This window comes from Mauremys reevesii, linkage group 18, assembly GCF_016161935.1.
Source record: "Mauremys reevesii isolate NIE-2019 linkage group 18, ASM1616193v1, whole genome shotgun sequence".
Lineage (NCBI taxonomy): Eukaryota > Metazoa > Chordata > Testudines > Geoemydidae > Mauremys > Mauremys reevesii.
In genome coordinates, this window is record NC_052640.1 from 22,038,377 (window position 1) to 22,056,764 (window position 18,388).

The 18,388-nt window shown below is 48.9% G+C and overlaps 2 protein-coding genes across 2 annotated transcripts; one reads left to right on the plus strand and one right to left on the minus strand.

The window, feature by feature from the left end:
- The first annotated feature begins 18 nt into the window (after window positions 1-18).
- On the plus strand, window positions 19-17,493 carry LOC120385958. Its single transcript, XM_039504595.1, has 7 exons — window positions 19-184; window positions 1,171-1,403; window positions 3,152-3,275; window positions 15,313-15,479; window positions 15,955-16,028; window positions 16,409-16,510; window positions 17,266-17,493. The coding sequence occupies exons 2-7, from the start codon at window positions 1,182-1,184 to the stop codon at window positions 17,432-17,434; spliced, it is 858 nt and encodes a 285-aa protein (XP_039360529.1). The 5' UTR covers window positions 19-184; window positions 1,171-1,181; the 3' UTR covers window positions 17,435-17,493.
- LOC120385954 (hydroxysteroid 11-beta-dehydrogenase 1-like protein B) lies at window positions 6,940-12,424 on the minus strand. The gene is made up of 6 exons (XM_039504586.1): window positions 12,286-12,424; window positions 10,946-11,076; window positions 10,400-10,511; window positions 8,515-8,703; window positions 7,475-7,618; window positions 6,940-7,182 (listed from the first exon to the last, which is right to left on the minus strand). Exons 1-6 carry the CDS (start codon window positions 12,365-12,367, stop codon window positions 6,968-6,970), a joined length of 873 nt encoding a protein of 290 aa, XP_039360520.1. The 5' UTR covers window positions 12,368-12,424; the 3' UTR covers window positions 6,940-6,967.
- Window positions 17,494-18,388: the final 895 nt, after the last annotated feature.

An 18,388-nucleotide genomic window follows, 5' to 3' on the forward strand; every position in this document is an offset into this window, starting at 1 on the left:
TCCCCGGAGTGACGTAGTAACCCCGCGCTCCCAACCGTCACACGAACGCATTGTCACGTGTGCGGCCCACGCGCCTACCTCCCCGATTGGGCCGCTAGGGACACGTGTTCCGGGAGCCGCCGACCCTGCGAGAACAGCCGCTACACAGGGGACAGGGAGTTCGTGAGCCCCGCCCACTCCCGGGGTAGGGGACAAGGAGCCACGCCCACTTTCCCTCCCCCATAGGAGACTAGACCCTTCTCTCACTCCCGGGGACAGGGAGCCCCGCCCACTGATCCCATCGAAGACTGAGCCACGCCCACCGCCATTCCCCCTCCCTCCCCGCACCCCCATAGGGTGATTGGGGCTGCAGAAACTGACCCAGTCCCTCTTCCCTTCAGTGGTATAAGGGGTGGGCGGGTTCACCTGCGCTGTCTTTCCCAGTGTAAGAAGAAGGGGGGCAGGTCTTTGCTTGAGGTATAATGGGGCCGGGCTGTTCCCCTCTGTATTTTCCAAGTTGCTGGATGGCCCCTCCTAACCTATTAGTGAATGAGGGGAGTGAGTGGGGTCATCATGGTCCAGTCCAGCCCCACCAGTGCCTGTGGGTCATGCTCCTGTTACATAGGGTCTGTCACTCTGTGTCACCACCCTGCCCCATGGGGACACTGGCTGCACAGGCAGGTGGGGACGGAAGTGGAGGTTGTGGTAGTGTTGTCACCCTCTGGGCAGGAGAGTCTGAGGGGGCCTGCTCTGCTGCTGCCTCTTTCTCTTGGGAGAGGGGTTTGGCTCCTCAATGGCATTGAGCCAGCTCCTCTCCACAGCTGGAAGTCACCTTCCTCAAACAGGATGCAGGTCATGGTCCCAGCACTGCCCTTGGGGAAAATGCTTCTGTGTGCAGAGAAGGAGCCTTAGGGAAGCCACGCCCAAGAGGATCACTTATCACCTTATTTACCTGTGGGAGGATGTTCTGTCCTAAAGTTTTCAGCAGTTTCAGCAACTCAGTTATTCCCTACACAGATCATTGCCAGGAGAGGTTGGCACTAGGGTAGCTATGAGCTCAATCTACCCTCTTGTGTGTCAGTGTCAGGGCCTCAGAATGGGAAAGGAGGGAAGCCTCTACTTGTCAGTAGGAAGTAACACTGCTGGCTCGCTTTCCCAGGCAGGGTAGCTTTACTACCTGTTTTTCTCTAGCGAAGCGTAGGATGGAGACCTTGGATGAGTTTGACGACGAGTACCCCCTCAGTATGTCATTCTGCAAGCTGATTTCCCCTGAGGACTTCGAAGTACAGTCTTTATCCTACACTGAGCAGTGCCTGCAAGAACTGTATACAAACATGGAGCAGAGCCCAGGGATCTGTGAGAGGGTCATGCGAAAGCGGAAGCAGATGGAGAAAGAGGCAGCTGGCCTAACATCATTCTTAAAGGTACCTGCAGTGCCTTCCTGGCTAACAGCTCCTCCTCCCCCCAACATATCTGAGATTATTGCGGGGAGATTTTATCAGGAATAACAGCGAGAGAGTGTGTCCCTCAGAGCCAGGAACTCTGACTACTCTAGTAATGAGACAAATCACCATGTAGGTTTGCACCACCACTCCTTTCCCTGTTTCTCCTTAGGCTGCTGGTGTCTGTGCCACAAGAAGAGGAAAAAGTCTGTTTTCCAAATTGTATCTGATCTTTCCTGAAACCTGCAGCCCTCTCAGGGTTCCCCCCTGCCTCCAGCATGGAAAAGCCTAGCTGTAGCCTCATCACATGACCTGGATCAATCTCTTCTGACACTGGGGAATGAAGTGCTAGCTTGAGACCACCACTGTAGTCTCCGCGTGTGTGTTGACTCTGATTCTCAGATCGCTATTTGCAGAGCGGTCCAAGTGTTATGGGGAGTAAAATGTTACTGAAATCACAGGTTGTGGTGATATACGTTCAGTCTGCTCAATATGAATCCAGTCATGTGATTGCCACTAGTGGGAAATTATGGGAGCAAATTCCCCTCACCCCATGGAAAAATTACTCTGTTTTTTAGGATTTTTTTTATGTTAGTTTGCTGGGGGAGTGTGCAGGGAATAGAGGCTGGAATTGACAGAGGAAGTGATACTGAAGCTATTGTACTTCCTCCTTTTCCCTATAGTAAGGGCTCCTTAGGTTGACTCGGATACACTCTCCAGCTCTCTATCTGCTCTGTGACATTAACTTTCCCCTGATTCCAACCCACGTGAATCTAATGGAAGGCTGAAGGTACCTGACGATTCTGTATGTCACTGCTCTGGCAGTGTAAAGGGGCCTTAAAGTGAGTGTAAATGTCCCTCTGAGACTGCCCCTTGTGCAGGGACCTGCCTGACCAGTGTAAAAGCTCTACCCCAGTCCTTCTCCTAGTTCATAGCATAGGGGTGCGTTGAGGGGATGGCCAGATTGCACAGCACTACAGCTGTTCTCGGGTTAACAGGGTTCACAGGGAGCCAGGGGCGGCTCTAGCCATTTCGCCGCCCCAAGCATGGCGACACGCTGCCGGGGGGCTCTGCCGGTCGCCGGTCCCGTGGCTCCAGTGGACCTCCCGCAGACATGCCTGCGGAGGGTCCGCTGGTCCCGTGGCTCCGGTGGACCTCCCGCAGGCGTGCCTGCGGATGCTCCACCAAAGCCGCAGGACCAGCGGACCCTCCGCAGGGACGTCTGCGGGAGGTCCACCGGAGCCGTCTGCCACCCTCCCGGCGACCGGCAGAGCGCCCCCCGCGGCGTGCCGCCCCAAGCACGTGCTTGGCGTGCTGGGGCCTGGAGCCGCCCCTGCAGGGAGCGATGGGAAGCAGAAAGTTAGAGCAGCCCAGAGGCTGCTGCAATTTACACTGGGAGCAGGCACAGCCCTACTAACCAACAGAAGAGGGGGGAGTTAAAAAGGTAGCTTAAAGCTACCTTTGTAATTTCAAAACACTAACGCTCCCATTGCACACAGAACCTGGTTTTCAGTTACTCTGTTCCTGTACTTGGGGGAGGGATGGAAGCTGTGGGAGGGACAAACAGAACATCAAAGCCATAACCGCTGGTATGTGCAATACTGGAGAGATGGTGAGGTAAACTTGTGAACCAACAGTCCACTTTGGCTATTAGACAGCAGTACCCACTGCAGAGGCGAATAGCAGTGCCTTACCCTCCCTTTCCCCTTCCCCCCATGTTATTTTTCTAGGCCAAGTTTTTCTGGACCCTTCAGGGAGAGATGAATTACTGTAACTATGTGGGGATTGCGGAGATGCAAGAGAAGGTGGTGCAGCTGAAACGAGACATGCAGAAAGTGAACAACTATGCTCAGGGTAATCCCTGTGCTTCAGTCTCCCTTTAGGCCTGTGGCACAACTCTAGGAAGTTTCCCTTCTTGGCTCTTCCTCTCAGTCTTAGGCTCCCCTCTTTCCATCCTGTGGCTTGTGATGCAGAAGAGAAAATGCAGCAATGTTATAACAGTGCCTTTCCCCATTGGGAAGGGATAACTCAGGAGTCTAAGCACAAGCTCGAAATAGCTAAGCTCCCCGAAACAGTTTCTTTTCGCTAGCATTTCTCTAGTGATTTTTATCCATAGATCTGAATGCTTTACAAAGGGAGATAAACAGTATTAGCTCTGTTACCTATGAAGAAATAGCCATGGGGAGATGAAGTGACTTTGTGACAGTCACACAGTGAGTTGGTGGCAAGGCTGTGAATTGTTCTGTTTCCAAGTCTAGTGTCTGGACAACACAGCCTCCCCAGTTTGCCTCATTGTCCTGGGCCAAAATTTCCCTTTCATTGTGCACCAGTGGTGTGCCTATTTGCCGTTCTCCCACCCCCGACATGGCTATGTTTTAGTGGTGGTTTATGTATAAAGGTTTGTGAACCACTTTGGGATGTCTGGGATGAAAGATGTTATAGAAATATTAGATGTAATTGTTTGTTAATTAGCTGTTTGGATTCTGATGGCCATTTTCACCCCTGTCTATGATATAGCTCTGATGTATCCTTCTCCCTTCTCGGCTTGCTGGTTATATTAGCAGCTGGTATAGAGAGGGGGGAGTGTGTGTGTGTATCAACCTACAACACTTCAGCATACCGCACACTTAACTGTGTAGACCCTCCTGATGCACCCTAGTATGTACTGACATACCACAGTTTGAAACAGAGAGACTGGGGACTGTCCCTTATCATTCTGCTCTAATTGGCAGACAGCAGCTCTGAGGTCTGCCCAGAAGCCTATACAACTGCATAGTTTTGAACTACTTAGAAGAGCCGGGAAAGGACAGCCCTTGACAGGGAAGTGCTCTCTCTGTATCCCCACTCTGGGGTCTAATTCCATGCATTATTAGGTAGTCTGTGGTAGCTGCACGTGCACCTCAGGCCAGGCTGGGGGGTTACAGTTGTCTGACTAGAGGAGGCTGTAAGCTACACATTTCAATGTGTCCAGATTCTAGAGATGAGTGAAGGATGGAACTGTGTCTCATGGCCCTGTCCAGCTCTGAGGTGTGTATTTTGGGGCTCATCGGGGAAATCTTAGCTCAACATAAGATCATAAAAACGGCCATACTGGGTCAGACCAAAGGTCCATCTAGCCCAGTATCCTGTCTTCTGAGAGTGGCCTATGCCAGGTGCATCAGAGGGAATGAACAGAACAGGTAATTGTCAAGTGGTCCATCTCCTGTCATCCATTCCCAGCTTCTGGCAAACAGAGGTTAGGGACACCATCTCTGCCCATCCTGTTTAATAGCCATTGATGGACCTATCCTCCATTAATTATTTTTTTTTTTTTAGATCGAGATCTGCTACAGGCAGATAAGCAGTATATTATACCATGGATTTAACATTGATTTTAATGGGGGAGATGAGTTTGAATTTACCCACACACACAGTGAGTTGGTGGCAAGGCTGTGAATTGTTCTGTTTCCAAGTCTAGTGTCTGGACAACACAGCCTCCCCAGTTTGCCTCATTGTCCTGGGCCAAAATTTCCCTTTCATTGTGCACCAGTGGTGTGCCTATTTGCCGTTCTCCCACCCCCGACATGGCTATGTTTTAGTGGTGGTTTATGTATAAAGGTTTGTGAACCACTTTGGGATGTCTGGGATGAAAGATGTTATAGAAATATTAGATGTAATTGTTTGTTAATTAGCTGTTTGGATTCTGATGGCCATTTTCACCCCTGTCTATGATATAGCTCTGATGTATCCTTCTCCCTTCTCGGCTTGCTGGTTATATTAGCAGCTGGTATAGAGAGGGGGGAGTGTGTGTGTGTATCAACCTACAACACTTCAGCATACCGCACACTTAACTGTGTAGACCCTCCTGATGCACCCTAGTATGTACTGACATACCACAGTTTGAAACAGAGAGACTGGGGACTGTCCCTTATCATTCTGCTCTAATTGGCAGACAGCAGCTCTGAGGTCTGCCCAGAAGCCTATACAACTGCATAGTTTTGAACTGCTTAGAAGAGTCGGGAAAGGACAGCCCTTGACAGGGAAGTGCTCTCTCTGTATCCCCACTCTGGGGTCTAATTCCATGCATTATTAGGTAGTCTGTGGTAGCTGCACGTGCACCTCAGGCCAGGCTGGGGGGTTACAGTTGTCTGACTAGAGGAGGCTGTAAGCTACACATTTCAATGTGTCCAGATTCTAGAGATGAGTGAAGGATGGAACTGTGTCTCATGGCCCTGTCCAGCTCTGAGGTGTGTATTTTGGGGCTCATCGGGGAAATCTTAGCTCAACATAAGATCATAAAAACGGCCATACTGGGTCAGACCAAAGGTCCATCTAGCCCAGTATCCTGTCTTCTGAGAGTGGCCTATGCCAGGTGCATCAGAGGGAATGAACAGAACAGGTAATCGTCATGTGGTCCATCTCCTGTCATCCATTCCCAGCTTCTGGCAAACAGAGGTTAGGGACACCATCTCTGCCCATCCTGTTTAATAGCCATTGATGGACCTATCCTCCATTAATTTATCTAGTTCTTTTTTGAACCCTGTTATAGTCTTGGCCTTCACAACATCCTCTGGCAAGGATTGATTGTGCGTTGTGTGAAAAAATACTTCCTTTTGTTTGGTTTAAACTTGCTGCCTCTTAATTTCATTTGGTGGCCCCTAGTTCTTGTGTTATGAGAAAGAGTAAATAACACTTCTTTATTTACTTTCTCCACATCAGTCACGATTTTATAGACCTCTATCATATCCCCCCTTAGTCGTCTCTTTTTCAAGCTGAAAAGTCCCAGTCTTATAAATCTCTCTTCTTACAGCAGCCGTTCCATACCCCTAATCATTGTTGTTGCCCTTTTCTGAACCTTTTCCAATTCCAATATCTCTTTTTTGAGATGGGGCAACCACATCTGCACACAGTATTCAAGATGTGGGCATACCATGGATTTATATAGAGGCAATGATATTTTCTATTTCATTATCTATCCCTTCCTTAATGATTCCCAACATCCAGTTCACTTTGTTCACTGCTGCTGCACATTGAGTGGATGTTTTCAGAGAACTATCCACAATGACTCCGAGATCTCTTTCTTGAGTGGAATTTAGACCCCATCATTTTATATGTATAATTGGGATTATGTTTTCCAATATGCATTACTTTGCATTTATCAACATTGAATTTAATCTGCCATTTAATTGCCCAGTCACCCAGTTTTGAGAGATCCTTTTGTAGCTCTTTGCAGTCTGCCTGGGACTTAACTATCTTGAGTTCTTTTGTATCATCTGCAAATTTTGCTGCCTCACTGTTTACCCCCTTTTCCAGATCATTTATGAATATGTTGAATAGGACAGGGCCCAGTACAGACCCCTGGGGGACACCACTATTTACCCCTCTCCATTCTGAAAACTGACCATTTATTCCTACCCTTTGTTTCCTATCTTTTAATCCATCTCTCTATGCACTTTGGAAATATTATGCCCAGCACAAACATGAGTCCGGCATCTCAGTTGCCCGCTCTGCTTGAGCAGGGTTTTCCTTTTATTGTGCTTCAATGTGAAACTGAACTGCCCTGAGGCTCAGAGGATATTTTCCAGGACCAAGAATTTGTCCAGCATCCTTTCCATCAGGCCTGGCATCCATTCCTTTAGCAGCAGCAGAGGCTTTAGGCTCCAGTAAGGATATATGACCTCTCGATGTCGCAGCACACCAGCCCGCACCACTTCCCGTGCACACTCCTCTTTGGAATTTGCCTGTGTGGTGATTTTATCACCGATGATTTTCAAAGCATTGTCTGGGATAAAGAGAACAATTATCACACAGGGTATCTCCTTCCCTCTCTTCTTCCAGATTAAACAGAGTGTATGTGGGTGCATTGGGGAGCATGAACTCTCTGAACTACAGGAGCCAATTCCCAAACCTTTTCTATAGTTCTAAAGATCATCATCATATAATACATCTCCTGACCTCCCCTTATTCCCCTGAAATTGTCTCTCAACATCTGGATGATATTTATCCCCTTCTGCACTATGTGTTGCAGCCTCATGATTGGGTCTGCTCAGTAGAGAGTAGCATTTTTGTTTTACCTGTGTCAATATATCCCAGCACAGCAACTGTGACTGAGAGACTGATCTCCCGAAGGCGCAGCTCCCTGCGTAGCGAGCTGTAGAATCCTTCCAGAGCAAACTTGGCTGCACTGTATGAGAGGGTGAATGGGGCTCCTATCCGACCTGAAGAGAATCAAAGCAACAGGAATAGCTGAGAACTTCCCCCAAGGAAACGATTCGCTGAGGGAAATGGTTTTAGGCAAGTGGAGCTATCAGAGGACAAGCTGGAGTCTCTCACATAGATCCAAGTCTAAATTACTGTTCAGATCATTTTTCTGTTGCATAACTGCCAACTTCAGTAACCAGACATGTCTTCTATTAGATGGGGCAGCCTTACCAGCTCTTGCTGGGATCCCATCAAATCTCACAAGCTAAACAGGGGCAGGGCATATCAGTACTTGGGAGGAGACCTCTAGGCAGGGGCGGCTCTAGCTGTTTTGTCACCCCAAGCACGGCAGGCAGGCTGCCTTCGACGGCTTGTCTGTGGGAGGTCCCCAGTCCTCCCGCAGGCAAGCCGCTGAAGGCTGCCTGACTGCCGCCCTCCCAGGGACCGGCAGGGCGCCCCCCGCAGCTTGCCGCCCCAGGGACGCGCTTGGAGTGTTGGTGCCTGGAGCCGCCGCTGCCTCTAGGGGCACTTGTAGTGTTGATGGTTTCATAGGTGGCCCTCTTTACTCTGCTTTGAGTTACTACTCAGACTAAACCACCAGGGTAGCTGCATTTCAGTGGTGGGTGAGTGATCCCAATGAACAGTTTGTACAGAGCGTTTTGAAATACAGATTCGGAGGAGAGTTGTAATTACTCATTCTCTGCCACCAAAGAGTTAACAAAACTTCTCTGGAACTAAAAGCCTTTGTAACAGGCAAGAAGAGACTGGCTGGGGTTGTAACTAATGGCTTTTCCTGTGAAGGAGGCGAGATGAGACAGTGATTCCACCAGTATTGTTAGTTGTGAGATTGGTTTGACTGAGTAGGGCAGCTTGGATGAGTTCACTGGTAACTGAAAGGAGCAGCCTTCCTTACCACTCAGGGATGATATGACAATGATGCCGCCCTGAGACTCCTGCAGCATGGTCATTGCAGAAACTGTCAGCTGGACGTAGCTCAAGAAGTTGACAGTCATGGAGCTGGTCACTGCTGCCATGTCTCCTTGGAATGGGCCAAACCGGCCACTTCCCCCAACGTGGTTCAAAACCAGGTAGTCGAGACCCCCTGAAAGAGAAGGGGAAACACCGATTCAGATGAAGTGTGTGCATCTGTTCTTGGATCAGGATGGATGCGGTACACTATCTGCCCTCCCTGCTCCAAGATAGCAGCCGTTCTGAATCAGAGTCCTACCAGAATCAGGGGATCCGCACTGGGATGCACTCACATTTCATTACAAATATTTCTTAGGTGGAGCTGGACTAGGGTGACCAGACAGCAAATGTGAAAAATCGGGACAGTGGGTGGGGAGTAATAGGAGCCTATATAAAAAAAACACCCAAAAAATGGGACTGTCCCTATAAAATCAGGACATCTGGTCACCCTAAGCTGGAATAACAGCCACTGAAGTCAATACAGCGCTACCCTGACATAAAGCAGTCGTGGGGAGCCAAAAATCCCTACCGAGTTCTAAGTGAAACGCCGTTATATAGGGGTAGCGGTGGCAGGACTGCAGCGGTGATTTAAAGAGCCCGGGGCTCCAGCCGCGGGGAGCGCCAGGCCCTTTAAATTGCCAGTGGAGCCCCGCTGCCACAGCCCCGGGGTAGTGGCAGCAGGGATCCAGCGGTGATTTAAAAGGCCTGGGGCTCCCTGCAGCAGCCCTGGGCCCTTTAAATCACTGGCGAGTCCCGCTGCCACAGCCCTGGGGTAGCAGCAGCAGGACTCTGGCAGTGACTTAAAGGGCCCAGGGCTCCGGCCACTGCAGGGAGCCCAGACCCTTTAAAGTGCTGCCCCGCTGCTGGAGCCCCAGGGTAGCGGTGGCAGGGCTCCAGCGGTGATTTAAAGGGCCCTGGGCTCCCTGCAGCAGCCTGATCCCTGGACCCTTTAAAGCGCCGCCGGAGCCCTGCTGCTACCACGCTATATGCGAACCCGTGTTATATCAGGTCGTGTTATAGCAGGGTAGCGGTGTATTTAAACTCCCACAGGTTTAAAAGGGACTAGAACTGGACTCTGATATTGTTGGCCTTGGTCCCAAGCTAATTCCCACTTTCTGTTCCCCAGAGTCAGGATGCAGATCAACTCTATCCTGCTCATATGCCAGTGGAGCCATCTCAGGCATATACAGTCAGACTCTGCTTTTCCTTCCTCTGTGCAGACTGCTGGAGACCTACCCCACTCTCACTGCAGCCTTCCCGCCTCCCTGACAAATCCGACCCATCACCCGCTGTATGTCTGGCTTGCCGGCAGCTACTCAGTGCACACTCGAGTGCTCCATTGTGAGAAATGGTGTTTATTCCATCTGACACTGAGCACAGGCAGCTTGGGATGAAGCAGCAGCTGTTGATTAAAGCAAGCACCCTTTTCCATGGAGGGCCCCGACATCTGTGATGGAATAACGTTAATGACTGTTCAACTTCCCGGTGAAGCTGCCCTGCTACCACTGAGGTTTAGTGCAGGGATTTCCCAGCTGGAGCATGGGGAAGTCCCCGTTTGGAAGCCCACCTAAGCCTGTCATTCTGGAATTCTCTGCATGTCTGCTGCCAGTTGAAGTAATTAGTTATTAAAAAGAGAGCTCCACTAAGCCTACAGGGAATCAGTGTTTGGGAATCTGTGTGGCTGGGCCAATCCCTGTTAGCAGAAAAATGGAGCATCCTGTTTCTGGGAAAGGCAGCATGGGTGATTGGAGTAGGTGACCCAAGAGAGGTCTGTGTCCTTCCCTGTCCCAGGAGGACAAGGAAAAGGAGGGAAGAGATGCAAGTTTTACCCAGTTTGTTTCTGGCTTCTTCAATGACATTCTGGGCTGAAGTCAAGTTGTTCATGTCGGACACCACGTGCCTGGCAGAACTCGCCCCCAGTTCCAGACACTTCTGTGCCACCTGAAGAGAAAAGAGCAGCTGTCAGCAAAGAACTTGACACTGCAGCAGGCTGTGCAGCCTTCCACATTGCAGCTGTTTCATAGCACAGAGTAGAGCATGCAGCCGTCTGCTTCAGTTCGCCCCAGGTTAATGGATGGGGCAGGAGCTTGGTCTAGCATGAAATAGAAGGGACTGAATGCAGCTGAAGAATCACATTGGGCAGAGGAGCAAAGAAGTAATGATATGCAGCAGCACACTCAAGGCTACATCCTGGCCTTGGGTGTGAACACAATTTCTGTTGAGAGAAGGGGGTTGTAATGTGGGTGAGTGGCCAATGTGTCCTGGTGTTTGGCCACCCCTGCACCCTGCTGTGTGGGATTGGAGAGTGGGGTATAATAGAAGCCCAAATGTTCCATTTCTCCACCCTCCTTGGGTTGCTTCTTTTGGGGTCTTACCTCCTTCAGCTGCTTCTCCCTCCTGGCAGTGAGGAGCAGGTGCGCTCCCATTCGTGCAAACTCATAGGCTATTTGTTCCCCAATCCCAGTGCTCGAACCAGTGACCAGCACATGCTTCCCTCGCACCATTTCTGGAGGTTTAAAAGGCTGTTAGCAGGAATTTGCCCCACTGCTTCCCTAAGATCCTGGGCATTGGGGAGCCCCAGGACTCCAACACTGATTCTCTCAATCTCAACAATATGTGCCATCGAAGAGGGTCTATCTCTTCATCTGTAAAATGGAGATAGTGATACTCCAGGAGTACTGAGAGTATTCGTTTGTAAAGTGCTGAGTACTGGCACTAAATTATACCACTGGGGAGTGATTACAACTTTGATCAGCCTGACCTGTTGGAGCAGAGACCACTTGTGATGTGGGTTTATGTGTAATTGGACAAGTTAGGGAGGGAAAGGACCTATTAGGTCACCCCCTCCCTCTCCCTGCCACTACAGGATATGGTACGTCCAGGCTCGCTTTAAATGTCCCAAGCGATGGGACTTACACTATTTCCCTTGGAAGGCTATTCCACAGGCTAATGCATCTCTCAGCAAACGCGGTCTTGCCTGCTATTACAGAAAGCATGTTCCCCAAACACATCGCTCCTGTGATAGTTCCCAGTCCCCTGAGGGAGCTCATGGCAAGCACCAGAAAGTTGGTTCTCTCAGTGGCTCCTTTTAAAAAGAGGTATTTTCTCCCTTTCCTGATATTCAGGTTCCCCAGCCTCTGAAACAAGGTTCTCCCAAGTCCTGGTCTTTCCTTGCTACTCAGAACCAGCGTTCCTCCTTTGTCACCACCTGGAGGAAATCTTCTGCTGCAGCCACAAGCTTCCATTGTGATAACACGTCTGTAGTGAAGTATCTGGCTTCTCTTAGGGCATCGTTGGGGCTCATTTCCTGTCACCATTTTGCATTTGCTAAACTCATTGGAGTGGTTCCCCTTACAGTGGAGACTGAGCCACACGCTCCCTGCTTTATTACCCCCTTTTACACTGGCCCTTCTCTTTGTTCACTTCTTGTTTTTCAGCTCCAACTTTTTATATGCCTCTTAAATAGATCATTGTCACAGATCTAGCTTAGTTTTAGAAAGGATTTTTCAATTGCATTGGATGCTGACAGTAGTCACCAAATGGGGATCATCTTTTCCCTTTGCATTGAGCTGTGAGAGTGTCACAAAAGGGGACTAATCTCGGTCCTGATTTCAGCTCAATCAGCGAAGGATCTGATCTGTAACAGGGCATCAGCCCTAGCCCTCTTTTGTGCCTGGGGTGTGAATTCCCTGGGGGCCCGTCCTGCTTTCCTTACCTGCAGATAGGGTTTCCTGGCTGTAGAAATAATAAGCACATAGGCCAACAAGGAGTGAGAGGAGAAGCCTGATTGCAGCCATTGTATCAGCTCTGTGATAGACACGAGTGAATCATTAAACCCAGCAGGCTCTTTCATGTCCAAGTGCTAAACCAGTGAAGGTCACAGTCTGATTGCAGCCTATGCCACTGTCTGATTTCTCTCACCAGCCTCACATTGGAGCATTGCATCACCTCCCTCCTGCCAGCAGTTTGTACTAGACTAGGTATGTGCTGGGGCAGCGATCTACCGTTTAACCCAGATTCCCTTTTGCACAGTGCACCGCATATGGTGCCATCTCTTCTGAGCTGCATCCAACTGTTCTTGCTTGAACTACACAGAAGATGTTAATTGGCTGCTGTTTAGGGAGACAGTTACTCACCTTTGTTGTGGGAGAACAGACTCTGGAAGCTGCTGCAGACCATTAGCAGCCATTTGAATGTCCTCTTACTGTCCCTTGTCAATATGAGCATTTTGAGGGATGGTGGGTTAGGGTGAGACCCAAAGAACATTGGAGACAGCTTCTCCATCCTGACTGGCTGGTAGGGAGCATCACTAAACAGTACTATATATGTTCTTGTACTGTGCTCATCAGCATAGTATGAGTGCCCTCCAATAGTGCATTAAGCAACATGATTAATGTCTGCCATATGTTGTTTCGTCTCTCATCCTCTCTCCACAGGGAGAAGTGTATGCATTGGTGTCTTGTTTTAGCCGGATTTTTTTTAAATAACTATACATGTTGCTATACATTTGTTAGAGAAGGCAGGTGAAAGAAATGCACCTTGCAGTTGGAGTGGAAGGTGGTGTGACTTGTTATGGATCTTAGTTCCTGAGGGAGTTAATTTCATAGTCTTGGACCAGCGCCTGAGAAAGTTCTGTCTCCTGCACAGATAAGCTTTTACCCTTATGGCAGAGAGATCCATTGAGCCAGAGGAACATAGAGAACATTGTCAGTGGAAAGCCATTGCCTCCCTCAGAGACCAGGGTGGGTCTAAATCTTCCCTCACGTATGGCACTTTGCAGGATTTTTCTCTCACTGGTTCTCCACCATAATGGAGTGATAGAAGGGTCTGGAAATGCTCTTCTGCTTGGCAGTGGTGGCTGGCTATAAGAAAGGGAGGCTAGAGAGTTTGGCTCCCAAGTCAGTCAGAATTCACTGTGAATGCTAATTATAACAGAGCCTTGATGCTAAAGTGATGAGCACATCAGAACCGCCTGAACTGCAGTTGCAGCCTTTCTGTTGCGGGTCTGCTGTAAAGGAGAGATTAAGAAATATGGCAAATGCTGGTCTAGTCCATCCTGAGATTAAACTGGCTCAAGCACCCACAGCAGGGAGATGGTTCAGTTGTGTGAGCAAGGAAAGTTGGCTGAGTTGTTTGGATTGCCATGCTTGAGAGAGATGCAGAGAAGCAAGTCTGAAGCCTGTACACAGCACCCTGTGCTTGCCACTACAGAGGGATGCTCAAGCTTGTGGGACATAAATGCCAGCAGACAAGAATGGACCAATAGCCCATCTAGTCTGGTATCCTGTCTCTAACCATAGGAGGTGTAAAACCCTATTGGCCATAATGTACCTAACATCTGATACTGTATCATTGCCGGGGAGAATTCAGGTGCTCAGGTAATGCCTTGAAGCGTGACAACTGTTGGCCCTTATAACTATTCCCCTCGCTGGTGCCTCTGCAGATGCCATTCCTACTCATATAAAGTGTGACATTATTTTAAAATGCAAGTGGGTCTAATTTGCAAAGCTATTAGCAAAAATGCATAGGTAGTTACTGAGGTTTCACTTGCACTTTGGGTATCTGCACATGCCAAGCACTAGCTATGAGTCTTACTAGCTGTCACACGCACAAATAGTAAATTTGTACATTTGCCTCCAGCTTTTTGAAAATCATGCTCTCTAGACTATACTAAGCTATAATGATGCACTAATATATTGTGACTGTGTTTCACTTTTTTATGTGTTGTTGTAGCCATGTTGGTCCCAGGAGAGACAAGGTGTGTGAGGTAATATATTTTATTGGATCAACTTATCTTGGTGAGAGGGAGATGCTTTTGAGTTTACACAGATCTCTTCTTCTAATATCCTCGGACCGACAGTGCTACAAAAATGCTTTTTTATACCAGTCATTATTTCCTATATTGAGACAAATTCAAGATACATAGGTTACAGAAAATGTGTGTGTGTGCGTGCGTGCGCGCGCAGAGCTTGGGATTTTTGCCAAAGAAAAAGGACCCAGCCACAGCTGAGCTACAGGCAGGATGGGTGGATGAACAAGATCAATGGGTCCCTTCTGGATTTTAATGACTAAGAGGAATGTCACTGCATTAGGCTGAAACTCAACAAATCAAATCTGTTTTAACTATGGGCGTTCACTGGGCATGTGTCCAGCACACCAAGATTTTGCTCTCTCTCAGAAGGAGAGTGTCTTAAGCAGGGAGCAATCAGGTGCTTTAAGGAAAATGTCCTCTCTGAATTTATTACCGGTGAAAGGTGCTAGATTGACAGGCCTGGAGGGCAAAGTCCTCTGTCCAGACATTCACTGTCCTACCAGCATTTCTCCTCTCTAGCCTGGAAGGACAACTGCCCAGGGTGGGAGAGTTCAGTCTCCATGACCTCTGTGTTGAGACGGCCAACAGGTGACCAGTTGTGCTGATGTGGACACTCACCCACTAGGAACGTGACTGAGCCCCTCCACATTTATGTCCTGTAGGCCACAAGCAGCTACCAAGGGCTGGTAACTTTGTCACAACTGACTTGAACTGCATTAGGACACCCTGATCTAGGCTCCATTGACTATTACCAAACCCTGAGCCATCCAGTTCCCCTCTGGGCTTGATTTTTAAATAGATGGTATCACAAGAACTGAAGAACTACATTGCACCCTGCCTGCCTCTCGGGGCAGTGAAACACACCCAAAGGTCTTACAGTTGCTGGTTTGAAGTGCTTTGGGGGTGTGCTTTTGTCTTATTTTCTTGTAGCTGCAAAGGCTGTGAAAGTGCGACGTCCAAGGCAAGTGATTGGGAAGAAGCAAGGTCTGGAGGGAGGATTCTGTCCCTCCTGGGCCAGGACTTCTGGCTCCATGGCTCCTCCCAAGTTCACCATGCCCAGGGTCTTCGGACCTTTTCCCGAACTGATGAGCAAACAGGTTTGTACTTGGATCTTCCATAAATATTCCTAGGGACCCCAGTCCTGACATATTGTCAAGCCATGCAAGTCATCCAGGCTGCCTGGGGTCTCTGTGCTACCCTCACTGCAGTACAGTACACATGGCACCTGTCCCAGGCTGCAGGCCTTTCTAGTGTGGAGTTAACTCTGACTGTGGGCATTCATACAGGAGCAGGAAGCCCTCTCTCAGTAGCTACTCCAGCCCCAGGCTCTCCCAGCAGAGATTCTGTAGGAAAGGGGCAGGAGCACTGGCTGTGGGGGAGCTCACACCTACTCCAAGTCTAGCCTCCTCAGCAGAGGTCCTGTAGAGAGTGGGGTAGGCATGCTCATTGTGTGGAGGCTCCATCCCAGCTTTAGCCTTTCCCAGCAGGAGCACTGATTGGTGGGTTAGCTAACTTGCTTGTCAAGAAACAGTGCTTGTGCCATTGTCTAATGAGAACTTTTATTTCCAATAGATGGACAGAGCAACAGCTTCAAACACTGATCTGAAGCACCACTGGGCTGGGGTGTCGACAATGAACCAAAAGAGGTTTGAGGCATTGGGGAGGGTCAGTATTGGCTAGGAGAGGGTGAGAAAGCACGGAGGAGAGGAAGCACGTCCCCACTGCCTTATAAGTGATGGGGTGAGGGGGAAAGTGAACGTGTGATGGAGTTGGAGGGAAGCAGGCACTTGTCGGTTGTGGGCTGAACACACATTTGATGCCCTTAAGCCCCTGTAATGCTGCTCCTCCTGCAGCCTGGTCAGTGTGATGCAGGGATCTCTTCCCTCTTGTCTGTTCCTATAGGACTACTACATCTCCCCCTTCAGGTTCCCCTTGTCCTCAGAGAACCAGGGTGAACAACGGGGTATTGCATAGTTTGGCTGCGGTGAGTGTTAGCTCTCTTCCTGAATGCCTTGTCTTCCAACAGCATGATCGATCTGCATCCTATAGTGCTGAACCCTGGTGGCTTCCAGGCCTCCCTCCAGGCTGGTAACCACATCAATAAGCTGAGGTACACCAGTCTCTCAAGGTAGGTCTCATTAGTTACCCGCTATCTCAGGGCCAGATTCTGATCTCCTTGGTCTTTCTGAGTAGAGCTGTACTGTACAAACAGTCCCAGGGAAGAAATGGTAGAAGATGCTGCTTCCTGTAAGACGGGATTAGAATATGGCCCTTGGGGAGGGGCCTTTTGGCTCACTGTGGGATCTCCTTTTTGGGGAAGGAAAGGGGAATTTGATTACACATGAAGGGCTCTGATCCTGTTCTCACTGAAGTCAATGATGGCCAAGCTTCCACTCAGCAGTGCTGGATCAGCTTCAGCAGAAAGGGAATCCCATCATCTCAGCCTTATGCTGGTCAAAAACCTCCATAGGAGAGAAAAGGTTAAAGTCCATTGCACAAGAGTGCTAACAAATGAAGCAATGCAGTTTAGAGGATTGACTGCAATGATCAGATCCTGGATTGGGAGTGGGAGAAGAGGCAGTGAAGTGGTAGTGAAGAGGCTGTAGTGCATTTGTATGCCATAATACTCTATGCAAGTAGGTTCGGACCACTGGGAATTCACTCCATACCATGCTGTTCCTGGGTATTTATCTGTACCTCATGTAAAGCATTAGAGGAATGTGGCTTAGCCTAATTTATCAGTAATGCCTGAAGGGTGCTGTGACTCCTTTCACCGGTGCTCAGCTGCTTGTACTGAACAAATAGGGATAGGTGAAAGAGGTTAGCTACCCATCACATTACTTCTCCCTGGCGATCCTCACTGGAAATGTTTTCTTGTTCTAGGCCTCCTGGGAACAGTCCCAACCCTTCTCCCCAAAAGGCAGGCCCTTCTGACATGAAATCCACACCTTCTGTTTTTGAAACTCCCATGCTGTCCAGGTTTCAAGGTGGCTCAGAAGATGACATGGATAATGAGAAACCTGGTCCCAGTTCCCCTCCAAAGGGGGCATAATTGTCTCTTCCTGTATGGAAAGTTGCTACATGAATAAAAGTTCCATGCAAGCTCCTTGATTGTGGGTGAGAACTCTGCTGTGTAGGAGCAATGATGATAGTCCAAAGAGAATAGCTGATTGGTTGCTTGGGAAGCTTTGGCAGGTGGGGCAATTCTAACAGGCCAGAGCTGGCATGATACTTGTGAGCATCAGCAAACAGACCTATGATTCACTGCAAAGGTGTCCCCCTTTAGGTAGAGCTGGTGGTCTGTGGGCAGGGGGACATTAAGCTACCTCACTTCAGATGGCATGTGTAGCAGGGTCTCCCCTAACTTATTAGTTACGGCTGTCCTGGTCTGGATGTCAACAAGTGCATGAGCAGGGAAAAACTCTGTGTCACATAAGCAGCCCTCCCCACTTTGCTACTTGAAGGGGCAGTGTCCTTTCAGCAAGTGACCATAGCAATCCTGGCCCTGTGCATTTATTATTATTCTCTTTGGAAGGTTACTGTAGGAAACTGCACTTGAAGATGGCACTGCAACATTTTAATCTGCATCCTAAATGGAATCTTAAGGACTCACCACAACACTGAAACCCACTCATAGCGAGCAGGTCAGCTCAAAGACCCAATGTTCGCCCAGCGCACACTTCTGCCTCTCAATCTGTATACAGCGAATACGTCTTAAGGGACCAACAGAAATTGGTAGCTTAACAGAGGTGGATCTTCTCTTAGTGGTGGGGCAAAATGAGGGATGGGGATATTTTGGGGTGGTCTCTTTAGACACACAGTTCCCTAATCAGGGTGGTCTCTTGTGCAGGTATCCTATTAGTCTTTTGCTTAATCTAGTGCTAATAATTTCAGCTTGAATTTCTGAACTGGAAAAATGAATCTGACCCAGACATGAACTTGACCAATTCATAGGAGGGAAAAAAATTCCAAAGCAGCAGCATAAATCTTGTAAGCAATTTTTTAA

What these genes read in the sequence shown, in the direction of transcription:
- LOC120385958 (XM_039504595.1), top strand. Translation starts at nt 1,182, where the DNA reads ATGGAGACCTTGGATGAGTTTGACGACGAGTACCCCCTCAGTATGTCA. An exon ending in CCGAACTGATGAGCAAACAG is followed by an intron (nt 15,480 to 15,954) that starts GTTTGTACTTGG and finishes TATTTCCAATAG; the next exon opens with ATGGACAGAGCAACAGCTTC. An exon ending in AGGTACACCAGTCTCTCAAG is followed by an intron (nt 16,511 to 17,265) that starts GTAGGTCTCATT and finishes TTCTTGTTCTAG; the next exon opens with GCCTCCTGGGAACAGTCCCA.
- LOC120385954 (XM_039504586.1), bottom strand. Translation starts at nt 12,367, where the DNA reads ATGGCTGCAATCAGGCTTCTCCTCTCACTCCTTGTTGGCCTATGTGCT. An exon ending in TGTCATATCATCCCTGAGTG is followed by an intron (nt 7,619 to 8,514) that starts GTAAGGAAGGCT and finishes GATTCTCTTCAG; the next exon opens with GTCGGATAGGAGCCCCATTC. An exon ending in GCTGGGATATATTGACACAG is followed by an intron (nt 7,183 to 7,474) that starts GTAAAACAAAAA and finishes TCTTTATCCCAG; the next exon opens with ACAATGCTTTGAAAATCATC.